Here is a 15,205-nt window from a genome sequence, read left to right on the forward strand (position 1 = left end):
AAATAAATAAATAAATAAATAAATAAATAAATAAATAAATAAAAATTCCTGGGAGGTAGAAAAGGATAAAAGGAGAGATCTAAAAGGGCATCCTCTCATCGAGGATGGGCAGGAAGTAGTACTATCTCAGCAAGAGCAGAGACCTTGTCCCCAGCACCCCTCCTGCTTCTGTGCAATGTCCTGAGCATCAGGGTCACTGGCACAGGCTGCTAGCTACCAGCCTACCCTCCTCCCCCTAGTCCAGGCGGGTCCGCTCCTTTGCCCTGTTATTACCGCTGGCAGGCTGTCTGTGCCGTTGGCAGAAGGGACACATGTCCTTCCAGTTCTCCTGGTCTTCAGCAACTCATCCGCTGCTGGAGAGGGGGAGGCGCCTGAGCCTGTTACTGGAGTCCCTAGGGGCGGAGGAGGCAGGGAGCGGGCTGGGCGGGAGCTGGCTGGACAGGCCCAGCAGAGGAGGTGAGGACAGAATGAGTTTCTTCCATGACAGTGGAAAACTGGGACTGTAGGGAGGAGGTCGGGGTATGTCGGGACGGGTACTGGGAGTTCATGGCAGAACTCTCGCAGGTCTGGAATGTAATGACCCACTCTGGATCCCCTGAGCAGTTCCCTGTGCTCTCCCTGCCTGCCCCTTCTCTGGGTTTGGAACACTGACCAGACAGCTATGGCTGTGACCTAGAGGAACAAACACACCTGTGTCCCCTGGCAAGGGCCAGCCTCAGCTCTCTTACTCTCCCTGAGAGGTCCTTGGTTTTTCCCTGTAGTTGGGCTTGGGTGTGTCACACTCGAATTTCCACACTTCCATGAAGATGGTGTGACGCTCGAGAGAGCACCCATGTCCCACTCTCCCAGGAAGCATGTGAGCCTCTTTAGGTTTGAATGTCCCTGTCTATAAAATGACAGGAACAGTACCAGTGACTCAGGATTGTTGGAAGGTCCAATGGGATTCCAGGCAAATACACTGCATGGATAGTAGGTGGGTGTTCACCCGAGCTGTTTCCTCCTTCCCATTTCTGTTGACATGGGATGATGTTTGGGAGTGTGAAAGAGTTCTACTTGAGGCTAGATTCCATGCCAGTCCCTGAGCTTGGCATGAGCCCTGCTTGCTCTCTCTGATCTCACTGCCACACACCCATCCCTTCCAAGATGTGGGATGGGCCATATTTGCTCCCTTCACCCAAAGAGATAGTCTAAGATTTCCATCCTCAAACTCTGGCAGAGAGCAGGTGTTCTGTGCCTGGAGGACAAATGCAGAATGGAACAGAGAGGGTCTTCCACTTCACAATCAAGGGCTTCAGAGCCCAAATTGTGGTGTCCGGTAGACCTCAGATAATTCACTGGCTGTGTGACTTTTTTTTCTTTTTGGAGACAGGGTCTCAGTCTGCAGCCCAGGCTGGCCTTGAACTCACAGCAATCCTCTTGCCTCGGCCTCCCAAGAGCTAGGGTTACAGGCATGTGCCACCATACCTGGCTTGGCCATGTGACCTTGAGCAAGTGGTTCAGCTTCCTGAGGTTCAATTTCTTTGTCTAAAAATATCTACAATAATAGCTACCTCCTTGGGTTGTTGTGGGGATTAGAGATAATGTCAGAGAGAAGCGTAGCTCAGTGCTGTTCAATGCATAGTAGGAACTCAATAAACGCAAGTGGTGATTAGCCATGGTTACAGGACTGTTTATACATATGCTAAAGCAAAATAGTGCTCCAAGAACTATTGAGGTCATAGTAAGTGACGTGGCCTCACAGCGCCCCAGGAGCCTCTCGGTTTGACCCAACACTCTGCGTGTCCGGGTTCCTCTGGCTTGTGGAGTGGGCTGCGCTACTATAACCCTAGTGAGCAGTGTGGCCCAGCAGCCTGGACATGCTGCACTCTCAGCTGCCCTCTGCCAAGGGCAGTGGTGGTGGTGGGGACAGTGACGATGAGAGGGGTCCGTCAGCTGCCCCTCAGGTCTGCTATGGGGAGCAAAGTCTGAACATAGGTAAGCCTGCTGTCTTTGAGATTTAGGCAAGTTGCACGGTGACCCGGCTTCCCACCTCTCACATCTCTGAGTACATTTTAAGATTCCTGAGCTGGGTGTGGTGGTGCACACCTGTAATCCCACACACTCAAGAGGCTAAGGAGGAGGCTCACCACCAGTTTGAGGCCAGCCTGGGCTATATAGTGAGTTCAAGGCCAGCCTGAACTGCATAGACACGCTGTTTCCCCCCACACAAAAAATAAAAGATTCTTGAGTTACAGCCAAGCATGGTGGCCAATGGCTATAATCCCAGTACTCTGGGAAGCTGAGGCAGGAGGACTGCAAGTTTGAACCCAGCCTGAAAAGCCTGGCAACTTCATGAGACCCTGTCTCAAAAAAAAAAAAAAAAAAATTTAAAAAGCCCAGGAAGTATATCTTAGTGTGAAGATCCTGGGCTTAATCTCCAGAACCACAAATATATAAATTAAAAACTGAATAATTGAATGGCATAGGACCCCCATAGTCACCAACTTTGTATCAGCTCACTTGGCCACGTTTTCACTTTCCATGGTTTCAGTTACCTGAGGTCAGCCATGGTGGGAAATTGTTAAATAGAAAATTGCACATTTTTAAGAGAGCAGGAGGGAGACCGTTTATAATTGCTCTATTTTATTGTTACTTTTGTTAATTTCTTAATGCGCCTCATTTATAAACTCAGCTTCGCCATAGTGCATATGGAATTTAGTACTATCCAAGGCTTGGGTGTGTGAGGGCGTGTTGCACGACTGACCGTGCACACCAAGGAGCACTGGAAGTCAGCCCCTTGCCTCCGGCTCTTAGGCTCGGGAAACAGCCTGCAAGACCCAATTCGCACCATACCTCCCTTGCTTGACCAGGCTCCCCACCTCAGAGTCAGCCTCCCCACTGGTGCAGGCCCCAGTCGGCCTCCCACAGGCCCGGCCCAGTGGGGGGCTATGCACGTAAGGAGGCCGCGACGAGGCCTAGGCAGGAGCCCCTGATGAGTCGGGGGAGCCGGCAGAGCCGCCTGGGGCAGGAGGTCAAGCTCACCACAGATTCTCTGAACGTGGAAACGGGTAGGCAGGGGCACAGGGGAAGCAGTGTGGTTTGGGGCACGAGTGTAGAACCACAGGAAGGACAAGCGGAGCCCCTTGGTACAACAAGCAGATCTTCCTCACCCTAGACGGAGTCAGGCACAGCCTTCCCACTGCTCTCACACGTTCGCGTTCTGTGCTCTTTCCAACCTACTCTGTTTGGCGGCCTTTTCACCGCTGGGGAGGCCTTAGACCTACAAGTCATGGCCACAGCACTTTGGCTCTACCCTACCGGGTTTCGCGGGTAGAAGCGCCTTGGAGACTATTTTGTCCAGCCTGCAGTCCCACGGTTGAGACCCTTCATGCTTCCTCATGGGGCTCCCCAGGCATGGCTTCCAGGGGTACAGCCAGGGCACTGCCTTCCACTTCCTGTGGTCACTCATGCCAGGGACTGGGAGGGTCTCCTGCTCCCCAAGATGAGGTCAGCACACTCTCTCCCTCCTTGCTTGCCTAGGTTCTGTGACAGGGACCAGCTGGGGAAACTTCTCCCTCCTTGCAGGGCTGGCGCCCTTGTTGGTGGCCTTCCCCTCACGGGGCACCTCCCCGCCTCTGGTGACCTCATGTCCGTGTGGGCTTCTTCCAGGTTTTTGTCCAAATGGGACCCTAGAGACTCTATAACAGAAAGGGACTTTGGAACTTAGGGCCCACCCTATTTATTTATTTATTTTCCCAACTCCTTTTTTTAGATGCGGATACGGAGAGGTTGTCACTTGGCCGAGGTCACACTGATAGTGGGAGAGCACCAGACCTGAACCCGGCCTCCTGATTGGAAGCCACAGCTCTTTTCCTGTCACCTGTTGACCCTGAGAGGCAGGGAGGCAGATGCCACACTTGTTTTTTGTTTTTTGTTTTTAGATGCCACACTTGCGTCATACCATCTAAGATCCCATTTGCTTTTTATTGAAGGGGGAGCAGCCTCATCTCCCTGTTGTGTTGAACTTCAAGTCAACTAAAACCACTAAATTGCTTTTTAACTTTATTTTGTCCCAATTATGAAAAAATAATATATGTTCACTGTAAAAAAAAAATGAGGAAAGATACACAAATCTAGAGTATAAATTGGAGCAGCCTTTCCAGTTGTACAGCTTCCCCTTGCTCTTGCTGCTTTGTTTTAGAAGAATAGGGCTCTGCCTTTTGTGATAAGGCCCCAGCCTTCTGCTGTCTCTGAGCTCGTTTTGTTCTCGGTCCTTATTGCCTCCCCGCCCCCACTGCGGGGCTCCCACAGTGCCTGTGGTGATGTTGACCGAACCTGGACACAGGCTAAGGGTTGGTGGAGGGTCTGTCTGCTTTGTGCCACACTCCTGCCCTCCAGCTCTGCCATCCTACCCTGCCCAGTTACCCTCTTTCCCCCAGGCTGAGCCCCTCCTCTTCCAAGAAGCCTTTGTTCTTTCAGATTCCTTTTGGGGTCCCCTTTTGCTTGTGGCCTAGCCACACCATTTGTCCTTAGTTACATATTGACCTGCACTAATCTCTTCTCTCCACCCTACACTTCTGTCTCCCCCTTGGCACCCACCACCTGCAGAGTCTGGAGAACATTGCGGGCCAGCCCTGCTGGGGAAGGGCTCTTCTAAGAGGCTTGAAGACCTGTCCTGAACTCAACTGAGTGAGGAAAGCAGAAGCTCAAGGGAGCTCTGAGAATCTGCTACCTTCACTGGCCCTGGCTTCCTGTGCTGTGCCTTCTCCTGAGATTGACATAGCAGTTAACCATCAGGGGCACCAGCAATGGCTCCCATCCCAAGGATGCGTGAAGTGGAGTTTGGCTGGCCTTTCACAGGGGACCAGAGTGATCGTGGGTAAATGACAGGCAAGACCACAGTCCCCTTGTTTGGACACCTAGAGGGTTCACCAAGTTCTTTCCCGGTTCTCCCCACTTCCGGGCTGACGCTGAGCTGGCTGGCTGGTTGCTGTCCCCATTCCGCTACTAGCCGGGTGTGAGATCGTGGGTCAGCTCTCCAACTGTTCTCTGCAGGGTTTGGGGGCAGTGACAGCACCCAGCTCAGGGGTGGCTGCGGGATGGAGAGGGCTCGTCGGGGAAAGCACTGCGAGCGCCAGGCGTGGAACATGGCCATCCCTAGCAGAAGACCAGAAGTAATGTAAACTTCGTGACATTGTTGGAATGTCTTTTTTTTTTTTTTCTAGTTTTAGCTTATTTATTGTGGGGGGCTGGCTGGCTGTGACCTTTGGTCCAACCCTGGCAAAGTGCTGGGAAAAGAGGCAGAGACCGGCACCCTGAACCACTGAGCGTCAAAGGCTCCAGGTTCGTGCAGGCCCTCAGTTGGCCTTAGTATTGGGCAAACGAAGAGAGCCCAAGGGGCGGCCCTTTGAGCACAGCGGGCCGGACAGGATAAGCGGGGCGGGTCCCAGACAATGACTGCCTGAGACTCCAGCAAGTCATTTCATCTAGCTGGGCCGGGCTCTCATCTCTCGAGTTCACTGGTAACCCCAAGGGGCAAGGTTTGGAGAGAGCACAGTTTTTGGATGAATTTCCTTGCAAGGGGTAAAAAACCCATCTGATAAAAAAGAAAAATTAGAAACAGAAAATGTTAGTTCTCTAATTTTACTAGTTAGAGGGAAGGCTATAAAATAAGAGACAACACATAGCCTCACAACTGCCTCAGATCGGCAGTGAAGCCAGGGATACATGGATGTAAACATAAACAGAGCTTCAGGATAACAGCATTTTATACTCTAGCACTTCCGGAATATAGCAGCTCCCCAGACACACTAATGAAACAAGTCCTCATAGTTATTCTACACACAGTTTGGAGACAGTGCAAGAAGTTTCCTTCCTCTCTGGTCATCCCAGACCTGGGGCCTGGGCCAGGTCTGTGCAGATCCGGGCCGTCTGGGCAGGAGTTTGGTTTCCAGGGACTGCCCGGTCTGCCGTGTTCCATGACTGTCTTGAGTCGTGTTTTCCGGCAGGATGACTGTATCTCCTCTGACCCACAAGACACAAACCTGCCTTCGCACTCAAACCCTTTACTGTTCTCACAGGAAGCCCAGCCACACAAGGGAACCTGCCCACTCCCTCAGAGAATCCAATTGGCCCGGCGACGCCCTTCTGCACAGGCACTCAAACCCTCAGCCTGGCCACTGGGAAAACAGAAAAAAGGCTACAAAGAAAATGTGTTCACCATCTAATACTCTCCTCCCTCTGGAAGTTTCTGATGTGTTATGATTCTATCCCAGTAGTTTGCTGCCATGTTACATTTTTGACTAACCCAGGCAAAGGGCTGGCGTTCGGCCTGGCTCTGTGCTTGCCGTAGTACTCCAGGCAGTAGACTTGATGTCAGAGACCCGGCATCGCACTGTCAGACCTCTGCAGCCTCCCAGGAGCACCCGGGCTCTCCAGGAAAGCTGGGCTTGCCAAGGAGGGAGAGGGAGGGGCAGCAGTAGTGAGGCGCTGTCCAGCAGAAGGGGAGGGACAGAAGGAGCAAGCCACCCTCAGGGTGGGCCTCATGGAAGGTCTTTGTTTCGTTAAATAGCTCTAAGAACGGAGGTGGGTCAGGCAGTTAGCCCCAGACCAAGGCACAGAAAAGGTTTGAAATGTCCAGGATAAATAGAACCACAGGGAGTGGAGAAAAGCCAGCTCCACCCCTCTCTTAAAAACAGTAGCCATGGGCACCAAAATATATATTAATATCTGTACATTTGTCATCTTAAAAAAAAAAGGAAAGGAAATCTTCTTGGCACCTTATGGTTGATTTCTCAAAAATGAGGTGATATGTGGAAAGGCCTCCTGTGTGCACCCACGCACACACCTGCTGCACACATTGCCAGCACACACAGCAGTGCTACACAGCCATGCGTGTGCACCTACACGTACACAGCTGTGCCCACGCGTGCCTCTGTCGGGAGGGCAGAGTCCACTTCCCCAGCCCTGCAGGTGGGGGCCGCCGCCAGCTCCCCCACTGTGGTTGTTTGCAGGGGTGCTCTTTGTCAGTGCTCTTGACTCTGTTGTCCCTGGGGACCCAAAACCGCTACCCCATGCTCAGGGACCAGGGCAATGGGACCCTCTCTTGCTGCATCCCCCAGAAGAAGTGCTGCTGCCAGAGGAACTTGTTTATGCAGGTGGCTGCTTCAAAAAACTTGGCCCTGCCCCTGTCCAGACCCATGCACATCTTCCTGTGTCCAGAGCAGCCTCTGTCCCTAAGATAAATGTACAGAAATGAGCAGAGGGCAGAGCCAGGCCCTCAGGAGTGCATGGGCCCATGGGGGAGGGGGAGACTAAGGCGCAGGGGGCTCCAGTCCTGATCAGAGGTGTTCTGGCAAAAGTCTGGAGGAGGGCGGCCTGGTTGGGCAGCAGTGTGATGGACCTGACCCTCTCAGGGCCTCCAAAAGCACCCCTGGGCTGTGCCACTCAGAGGTGGGGGCTGCCCTGGAGCAGGGAAGTGACAGTGTTCTGCAGGGCCACGGCCACCTTCTTGGAGGTCTTGCGCAGCAGTGGGCTGTCGGGGTGGTGCTCCTTCAGGTGCAGGACATGGCCTTCCTGGCTCTCGGACGTGCAGCCGCACTCCTCGCACACGTACAGCTTGGCCCGGCGCTCCTTGTACGCATATTTCTGCTGCACACCATGGATCTTCTTGAGGTGAGACTCCAGGGAGCAGCGCTGGGTAAAGGCCTTGTCGCACAGACTACACTTGTAGGGCCGCACGCCTGTGGAGGACAGAAGCTGGCATGAGAGACCTGACAGGGACCTCAGCGCCTGTCACCAGCATCCAGACCCAGAAAGGTCAGGACAGGTGACTGGGGCAGAGGGATGAGTGACGCCTATCCAGCACCACTTTCCCAAGTGACTTGCAACCCAAAAGTCCCCACAATAAACTCGGGGGTTCCACCCTGACCTCCAAGATGCGCCTCCTGTCTGCCATAGCCTGGGAGGCTCCTGGAGTCTCCCCACAGGGCCTCAGTCAGACAGAGCCCAGGTGCTCCCCCCGGCCACTGGCTCCTGCTTACCTGTGTGGGTCCGGACGTGTCTTTTGAGGTCAAAAGTGTCATTGAAGCCCTTCCCGCAGTATGTGCAGAGGTGCCTCTTGACGTCGTTGTGACACTTCATGTGGCGGTTCAGCATGCGCTGGTAGGTGAAGGTCTTCTGACAGATGTGGCAGATGAAGAGGTCTCCACTGGGACTATCCCCTGCGGTCACCTGTGGGCAAAGGATACATCTGTGAGACTAGAAGTTGGGACTGCAGGCTGGGAAACATAAACGCTAGGCTCTAGCACCCCCAAGTGCCACTTCCAGAGGCCACAGCCCTGTGTCGTTCACTCAGAGATGGGCAGTGTCGGGGCTGAAGGAACCTCTGGGTCACTGGTGCTGCTTCTTGTTTGGTTCTTGAGCTCCCTTTTGAGGCTGCAGGACCTCCTTCACCAGGCCAAGAGGGGCAGCTTAACCACAGAAGAGGCTGCTGCAACAGCAGGCGACTTTACCCTGAGCCACGTGGCCTCCCTGTAGTTCCTGCCCCTTCGTCCTCACTCTGCCTTGGCACAGGAATATGCGTCCCAGGCCGCAGCACTCCCGTGAGCCTGAAGCCCCTGCCCAGGCCAGCCGAGCTCTCTAGTTAAATTCGAGCCAGGCCCGACGTGACACAGTTCACGCCCTTTTGCCATCCTCTTGTCCGTAATTTTTTTTTTTTTCCATGATGGAAAATTTCAAATTTAAACAAAAGTAGAGAGACTGGTATCATGAGCCTGTGCCTGTCACTCAGGGCCAGTCTGGCCCCATCTCTACCATCCCCTTTCTGCCTCTCTGGGGTCATGCGAGGTAAGTCCTGGGCGCCAACAGACACCTCTGAAAGTGCTGCTCGAAGTGGCAGCAGGAGCTCTCCAGGTGTGAGTAGCACGGGCATGGCCCGGTGGCCAGCGTGACTCTCCACCCCACCTGTCAGCATCTGGAGGTTGCTTGTTCTCTGTGGGTGGTCCTGTCATTAGCTACGCCTCCGGTCAAGCACCCCTCATCCGGCTCTGCTTCTGGGACCCCTGTTGCCAGCTGGTCAAGACCCCTGGGCCAGGACTCACTCCACTCCAGTGGCTCCTCTGCCATTCTGTCCCCTTTCTTCTGTTCTCCCTACCCGCAGGGGTCCAAGGGGTGGGGCAAGGGCCTTAGCGGGGTGAGGGGCACTGTGACTGTCGGGAGGGACCCAGCTGGCTGGAACAAATAGCTAAGCACATTGGGTCCCTGCCCTGCAGGTGCTCACACACTTGGCTCTGAAGGAAGTAGGGGAAGGGGGCTCCCCCGCCCGCTGTCTGCACGTCGGGCACACTAGAGGGGCCCCCTTCTGACAGGTTGCTGCTGGTAGAAGCCTCCTAGTCCTGGAGCTCACAGGAGTACAGAGAAGACAGGGCCAGCATCCTGCTGGTGTTGTCCTTGGAAGCGGGGACGGCTGTGCTGCTTTGTGCACAGTGGGGCTGCTCACTCAGGCCTGGCTCTAGGGCATGGCTTTGGATGCTGTTGGGCTGGAGACAGTCCTGGGCAAGGTTGTCACTGCCACCTGCTTTAGGGACAGCTAACCGTGGGACCAACTCCAGACTTCACACAGGATACAGCCCAGATGGGAGCTCAGGAGAGGGACCCATGCCAGGCTCCCACCTCACTGGTCCGCCTGGGACCTCTGTGTAAAAAGGTGGTCTTGCTATTCTGGATATCGCAGGGACACTGCCTTGAAAGAGCTAGAAGTTCCCACTTTAGCCCTCCTTACTTCTCTTCCCCCTCGGTGCTCCAGCTAAGTCTCTATAGAAGTTGCAGCCTAGAGCCCAGGTTAGGCTATGCCTGTGTCTCATTTGCCCCATGTTTTGTGGGGCTGGACACGTGGCCCTGGTCCTCGAGGTGGTCTGAGAGTCACTACCTTCATCTTGGTGCGCAGGAAGCCTTGGTCTCTGCTTTGGGCATCCGTCAGGCGGCTCATGTCTTCAGAGGGCAGCTGGGCCACCACACAGGGTCCTGGGGCCACGCCATAGCTAGAGTCCCGAAGGCTCATGTCCAGAGCCAGGGAGCAGGAAGGAGGTTCGGCCACAGAGGGTTCTGGCTCTCGGTAGGGCTGTGGTGGGCAGAAGCCCAGGCTGACTGGGGAGAGAAGAGGAGCCAAGTGAGGGCATGTGGAGAAAAGGGGTCCTGTCAGGTTTCAGGAAGGTTCCCCAGCAAGGCCATGGCTGGAACCGCGAGCCTCTGTCCCTCCCCTTGTGGGCATGCAGCAGAATGGCGCTGCCCCCAACCCACCATTCTCTGTACCTCCCTCCTCGCCCCAGTAAGGTAATTACAGGTGACGCCAGCCAAGCGACACTGCCCGCTGAGTAATTTGTGTCTTAGCGGAACTGGGAGGACCAAACTGCCCTGCCAATTATGCCTGCAGAGCTGTCTGCCTGCCCCACCTGGGCCAGTCCCTCTGGATTCCAGGCCTGTCCTCACTCCTGTAGGGACAAAGGGCACCACTTGAGGCCCGACCAGGGACAGCTCTTTGAGGCTCAGGCTGGCCCCAGAAGGGTCTCCGGCAACCTGGATCCCTCTAGGTCTCCCCCACAAGCAGCTAAAGAGCTGCTGGCCGTGGGGGTTCGGTGGTCCTAGCCCCTTCCTTCCCTAACCTAGCTGGTCCCTGCTCTTGCAGCCCACTGGTCTTCAAGCTCCTGACTTGGGCTGGGCCCTGCACCGCAGGCAAACAGGCCAGGTGGGTGGAGAGGAAGTCAGGGAGTAGCAGGTGGATGCTCGTAACAGTCTCTGGGCGGCCTGCCCAGCACTTACGCAACCCTCCCCCACAGCGGACCGCTTGCTTGCTGTGGCAGCCGGGTTGGGCTCCCTCTGGCAGTGGCGGCACCGATACCTGGCAACCCTTTGACACAGCTGCTCCCTAAGGCAGGTACCTCACACTAAACGGGCCAGGGAGGCTTGGCTGCAGACCCTGGGCCATAGTCCTGACGAGGGTGAGCCAAACCTGACTCAGAAGGACAAGTCTCAAAGCCAACAGAGCTGGGGAAAAAACGGTCTAGTTTTTCAGTTAAAATTTCAGTTAATATAGCCTAAGCACAATACTTCAAATCTATAAACTCGGAGCATTTCCTAAGCTTTGGAAGGACAAATCAAAGAGGGCCCTGGAACAGCAGACATGGTAGCCCATGCCTGCAGTCCTAGGACTTGGGAGGCTGAGGCAGGAGAATCCCTGCGAGTTCACTGGGCTACAAAGTGAGTTCAAGGCCAGCCTGAACTGCATAGTGGAACCCTGTCTCAAAAAGACAAAAAACTAAAATTAAAAAAAAAAAAAAAGAACAAAAAGGATTGGGGATGTAGTTTAGCGTGAAGGCCTTGGATTCAAACCACAGTACAATCAATCGATCAATCAATCAACTGATGGGGCTTAGGGTAGAAAAGGAGTAAGAGTCAGAGAGGGACTTAGGAGATGGATTTGAGGTTTCAGACCCATGAGCAGGGCTCTCCACATCCCCTGATTGAAGCTGGAGAGAAAGAGGGTCAAGGACCCAAGGCAGGGCTGCTGCTCTCTCTCTCGATGCACAGCGCCGTAAGAGAAGGTAGAGGAACGTCGTGAGGAGGACAGCTGAGTATGAGAGTGCTGGAGTTTCGGGAGAGGCCCCAGCTCTCGCCCCCTCAAAACACAACAAAGGTTTGACGGAAGAATGCGCCTGCCCTCGCCCAGAACCCGTTCTGCGGGCAACTGGCGTCCGTCTGTCCGGGGGACTTTAATGAGCCACCTCATTCCAGGAGCTGATTCACCAGCCTGGCCTGGCCCCTGACTGGCTCCCACCTCTCTCTGGGCCACGCAGGCTGGTGTCAGACTGAGCTCGAGGGTCCGCCGTCAAAGGTCGGTCTGCCCTTAGTGGGAGCTGCTGGCACACACAGGACCAGGCCTGAGGGAGCAGTGACAGAAGGTTGCCACCTGCAGTCACTGAAGACCTTGACTGAGAACAATGCTGAATGACCATTTCTATTTCTTACCCCAGGTGGAGACAAACGGGGACCTTTACCCTCTTCGGTCTCAGCTAAGGATGGCTTGAGGCTCCCCCAAGTTGAAAGCCAGAGCTAGGCCACACCACCTGCCCTGGGAGCAGCAGAGGAGGAGGGACAGCAGGTGAGGTGGGCTGGTTTAAGCTAGGAAGTGTTACACTTGGCTCCCTGGCTCCACTTGGCTCCGGGTTGGGGTTCTAGGGACCCAAGCTCATGTCCTTTGCCTGTCTCTGCACATCCACACACCTGTGGCCAGGGTGGAGGCTGCTGGGTCGCTCTCTGCCACCTCTACCCTGAGCAAGAGGCAGGTGAGGCTGCCAGGGTGGGGATCTGTGCCTCATCATACCCACCCTGCCAAACCTGTCTCCGTGCCACCCCCATGTGTCCCTTGCAGGGCTGCACACACAGGGAGTGCACACCGGCTTGCCAACTACCCATCCCGAGTGCCACTGAGTGGCGAGAGGCAGGAAGCAGAACTGGTTGGGCCCTGCTGGTGCTGCTCCCTGTCCCCTAATTAGATGCTTCCGGCAAGGCGGTGCCCCACTGTGGCCACTCATTGCCCGCCCACGGGCCAAACCAGCAGGCCCTGTCCCTGCATCCTGAGGGGCTGGGGGTCCCCTCGTGTTTGCCCAGCGTGCCTCTACCTGGACAGTGCTGTGACCTGGGAACCACAAAAGTGGGCAGACATAAAGAGACTGTGTCAGCTGCCTATCTAAGGACGGTGCTGTCGTGCTAACCCTCTGCAAGCCCCCCTCTCCTGGACTGAAAGTTCCTGGCCCAAACAGTGGAGAAAATGCCAGGTCCTACCCGCTCCAAGGCCCCAGGACAGGGCTGGGCCTGAGGCCTGCTCCTGGCTCTCTAGGGAGAGTAAGTGAGGCAGATGTGAGGATGCCCAGCTTCCCGGGCCCCTCAGCTGACTACACGGGTGCTGGTGGGGGTCCGCTGTTGTGAATGTGTGCCTGCACAGCCTGGTTGCTTTAAGCAGCCTTGCACCTGTACCAGGAAGTGCTGGGGTCCTCTCTGCCCAGCTCCTCCAGTCCTGCAGGTCAGCTAGCAGTTGCCTGAAAGAAATGGCGCCAGCCAACTGGCAGAGGCAACAGCCCTGCGAACACAATAGGCCTATCTCTCAGCCTTTTGTTGTCATTCTGCTGCCTTTTCCAACTGCTTTACATTCAGTGTCCATGCTGAAGCTACAACTGTGCTTTAGGCCCTCACATCAGGGTGCACAATCTGAACCTATGCTTCCTGTGACACTGGTTACCCTGCGACCCACCAGCAGCCTGGGTGCTCCCACAGGATGCCACACAATGCATGCTGAAATGAACAATAATAAAAAGGCATTCTGTGTGCCTGTAACCCCAACACTCAGGAGGCTGAGGCAGGAGGACTGCTGCAAACTGAGGCCAGCCTGGGCCACACAGTGAGACCTTGTCTCAAAAAAAAAAAAAAAAAAATAGTACTCTGTTGTGGGATACCCAAGCTTGAGACAAATAGCTTGGGTAACGGTGCCCCACGGGAAAAGTAGGAATTTAGCCCATCGCTGGGCCCAAGTTGCTCTTCTTTCCCCAGGTACTAGCTGACTGTCCCTTCTCGCAGCCTCACTACCTAGTGGCACAGCAAACTCTCCTTCACTGCCAGCATTCCCAGGAATGACTAGAATACTCACAGAGCTCTCGCCTTCAAGTTCTCAGCTTTCCTACACTTGTGTCCTGGGCCCAAAGCTGACTTTCTTGGTCTTTCTAGCTCAGCCCGGAACAAGCAACCAAGTTCCCACAGAGCCAGACTGGGCCACATTACTAAGCTAAAGGAAACCCCAGGCGTCAGTAGCTCAGCCCTGCTGGCCTCCTGGGCTTGTTCCTGGGCTTGTCCTGAGGCTTGTGCACGTGCTGCTCCAGTAGTAAACAGTGGCCCAGACCAGCAGCCAGAGGGGAGGTCGGAAGTAGGGGCTTGGGGGCCTGGAGGAGGTTCCTGGGATGCCCCTGGAGTTCCAGCTTCCAGGCAGGGTCTGACCCCCAGGTGTCTTCCTGGCATTGAGACTCCACTCAGCAGGAGCTGGGCTGGGAGGCTCCGCCTCATCCCTGCTGCTGGAACCCTTCCCCCAGTGCAGAAGTGGAATTTACCTCAGGTACAGGGGCCTGGCTCATCCTCAAGAAACCAGCATGCTTCCCTGTCACTCCACAGTCAATATTGACACAACCATGAAGAGAAGCCCCCTCCCAGAGAGGGGAGTCTAGTGGGGGAGGGGATGGGTGGGAGAGGCCTTCCCCTCAGCTTTGGGAGGAGGGGCTGAGGGACAGATTCTGCCCTGGGAGGGGACGTCTAGAATTCTGCCTGGGGGAGAAAGGCTGGTGTGATTTTTGAGTCACGCTGAAACCTTCTCCCTCCAGGTGGTCTCTGTGAGGCTCTAAGGGTCCGGGAAAGCCCTGGCGGGAAGGTCAGAACTCTTGTGCTCCCTGCTCTTCGGCCTTCCCAGTGGGAACCGGCTCAGTGCTCAGCTAGTCACAATGTGCCGGGAGTCTGTGAGGTAGGGTGACTGAAACGTGCCCAGCTAGCTCCTGGGGTCATGGTTGGCTGGTGATAGAATGGCCTAGCCAGGGGACAGGCCACCACAAAACACACCCCCTGCTCTCCAGCCATCTGAGGCACTGGAGCATGGATGGAGAACATTCCCTGTCTCATTTCCCAAAACTGTGGGAAACTCTCCAGTAGGAAACACGGTTTTTTGAGGCAAAGTTAAGTTCTGTAACTTCTGCCCTTCTCTTGACCCACAGGGCTCTCCTCTGGCCAGAGCTGTGGGAGGTGTGAGGGCAATTCTTGCAGGCCTTGGAGGGTGTTCCCCTCAATCCAGGACCATCTGGGAGAATGAGGACTGCATGCTCCCTCACCTGGACAGCAGGAGCGGTGGGCAGGGGCCACAGGAGCAACTGATTCCACCGACAGCCCCCGGGGCACAGGTCTCTGCCACCACCACTCCCACTGTGGCCGCCTGTACTGTGGTGGTGGGGATCCCTAGGATCCAAAAATCAATGATCTGAAGAAACAGAATTTCTTTTTCCTGGCCAGATGCAGTGGCACACGTCTGTCACCTGTCATCCTAGCACTCAGGAGGCTGAGGCAGGAGGATCGCATGGAGTTCAAGGCCAGCCTCAGCTACAAAATGAGTTCAAGGCCAGCCTGAACTGTATACCAAAAC

General features: G+C 55.1%; 1 protein-coding gene across 1 annotated transcript; it reads right to left on the reverse strand.

Annotated features, from left to right (window-relative positions):
- Positions 1-5,606: 5,606 nt before the first annotated feature.
- On the reverse strand, positions 5,607-10,125 carry Ovol1 (ovo-like zinc finger 1; the record flags this gene model as incomplete). Its single annotated transcript, XM_013513853.1, is given in 3 exon segments — positions 5,607-7,721; positions 8,022-8,211; positions 9,908-10,125. Coding segments are annotated over 3 exon segments (704 nt in total), but the record flags the coding sequence as incomplete, so codon positions are not given.
- Positions 10,126-15,205: the final 5,080 nt, after the last annotated feature.

The sequence above is a fragment of the Chinchilla lanigera genome, unplaced genomic scaffold (assembly GCF_000276665.1).
Source record: "Chinchilla lanigera isolate Chin_1 unplaced genomic scaffold, ChiLan1.0 scaffold00021, whole genome shotgun sequence".
Classification (NCBI taxonomy): domain Eukaryota; kingdom Metazoa; phylum Chordata; class Mammalia; order Rodentia; family Chinchillidae; genus Chinchilla; species Chinchilla lanigera.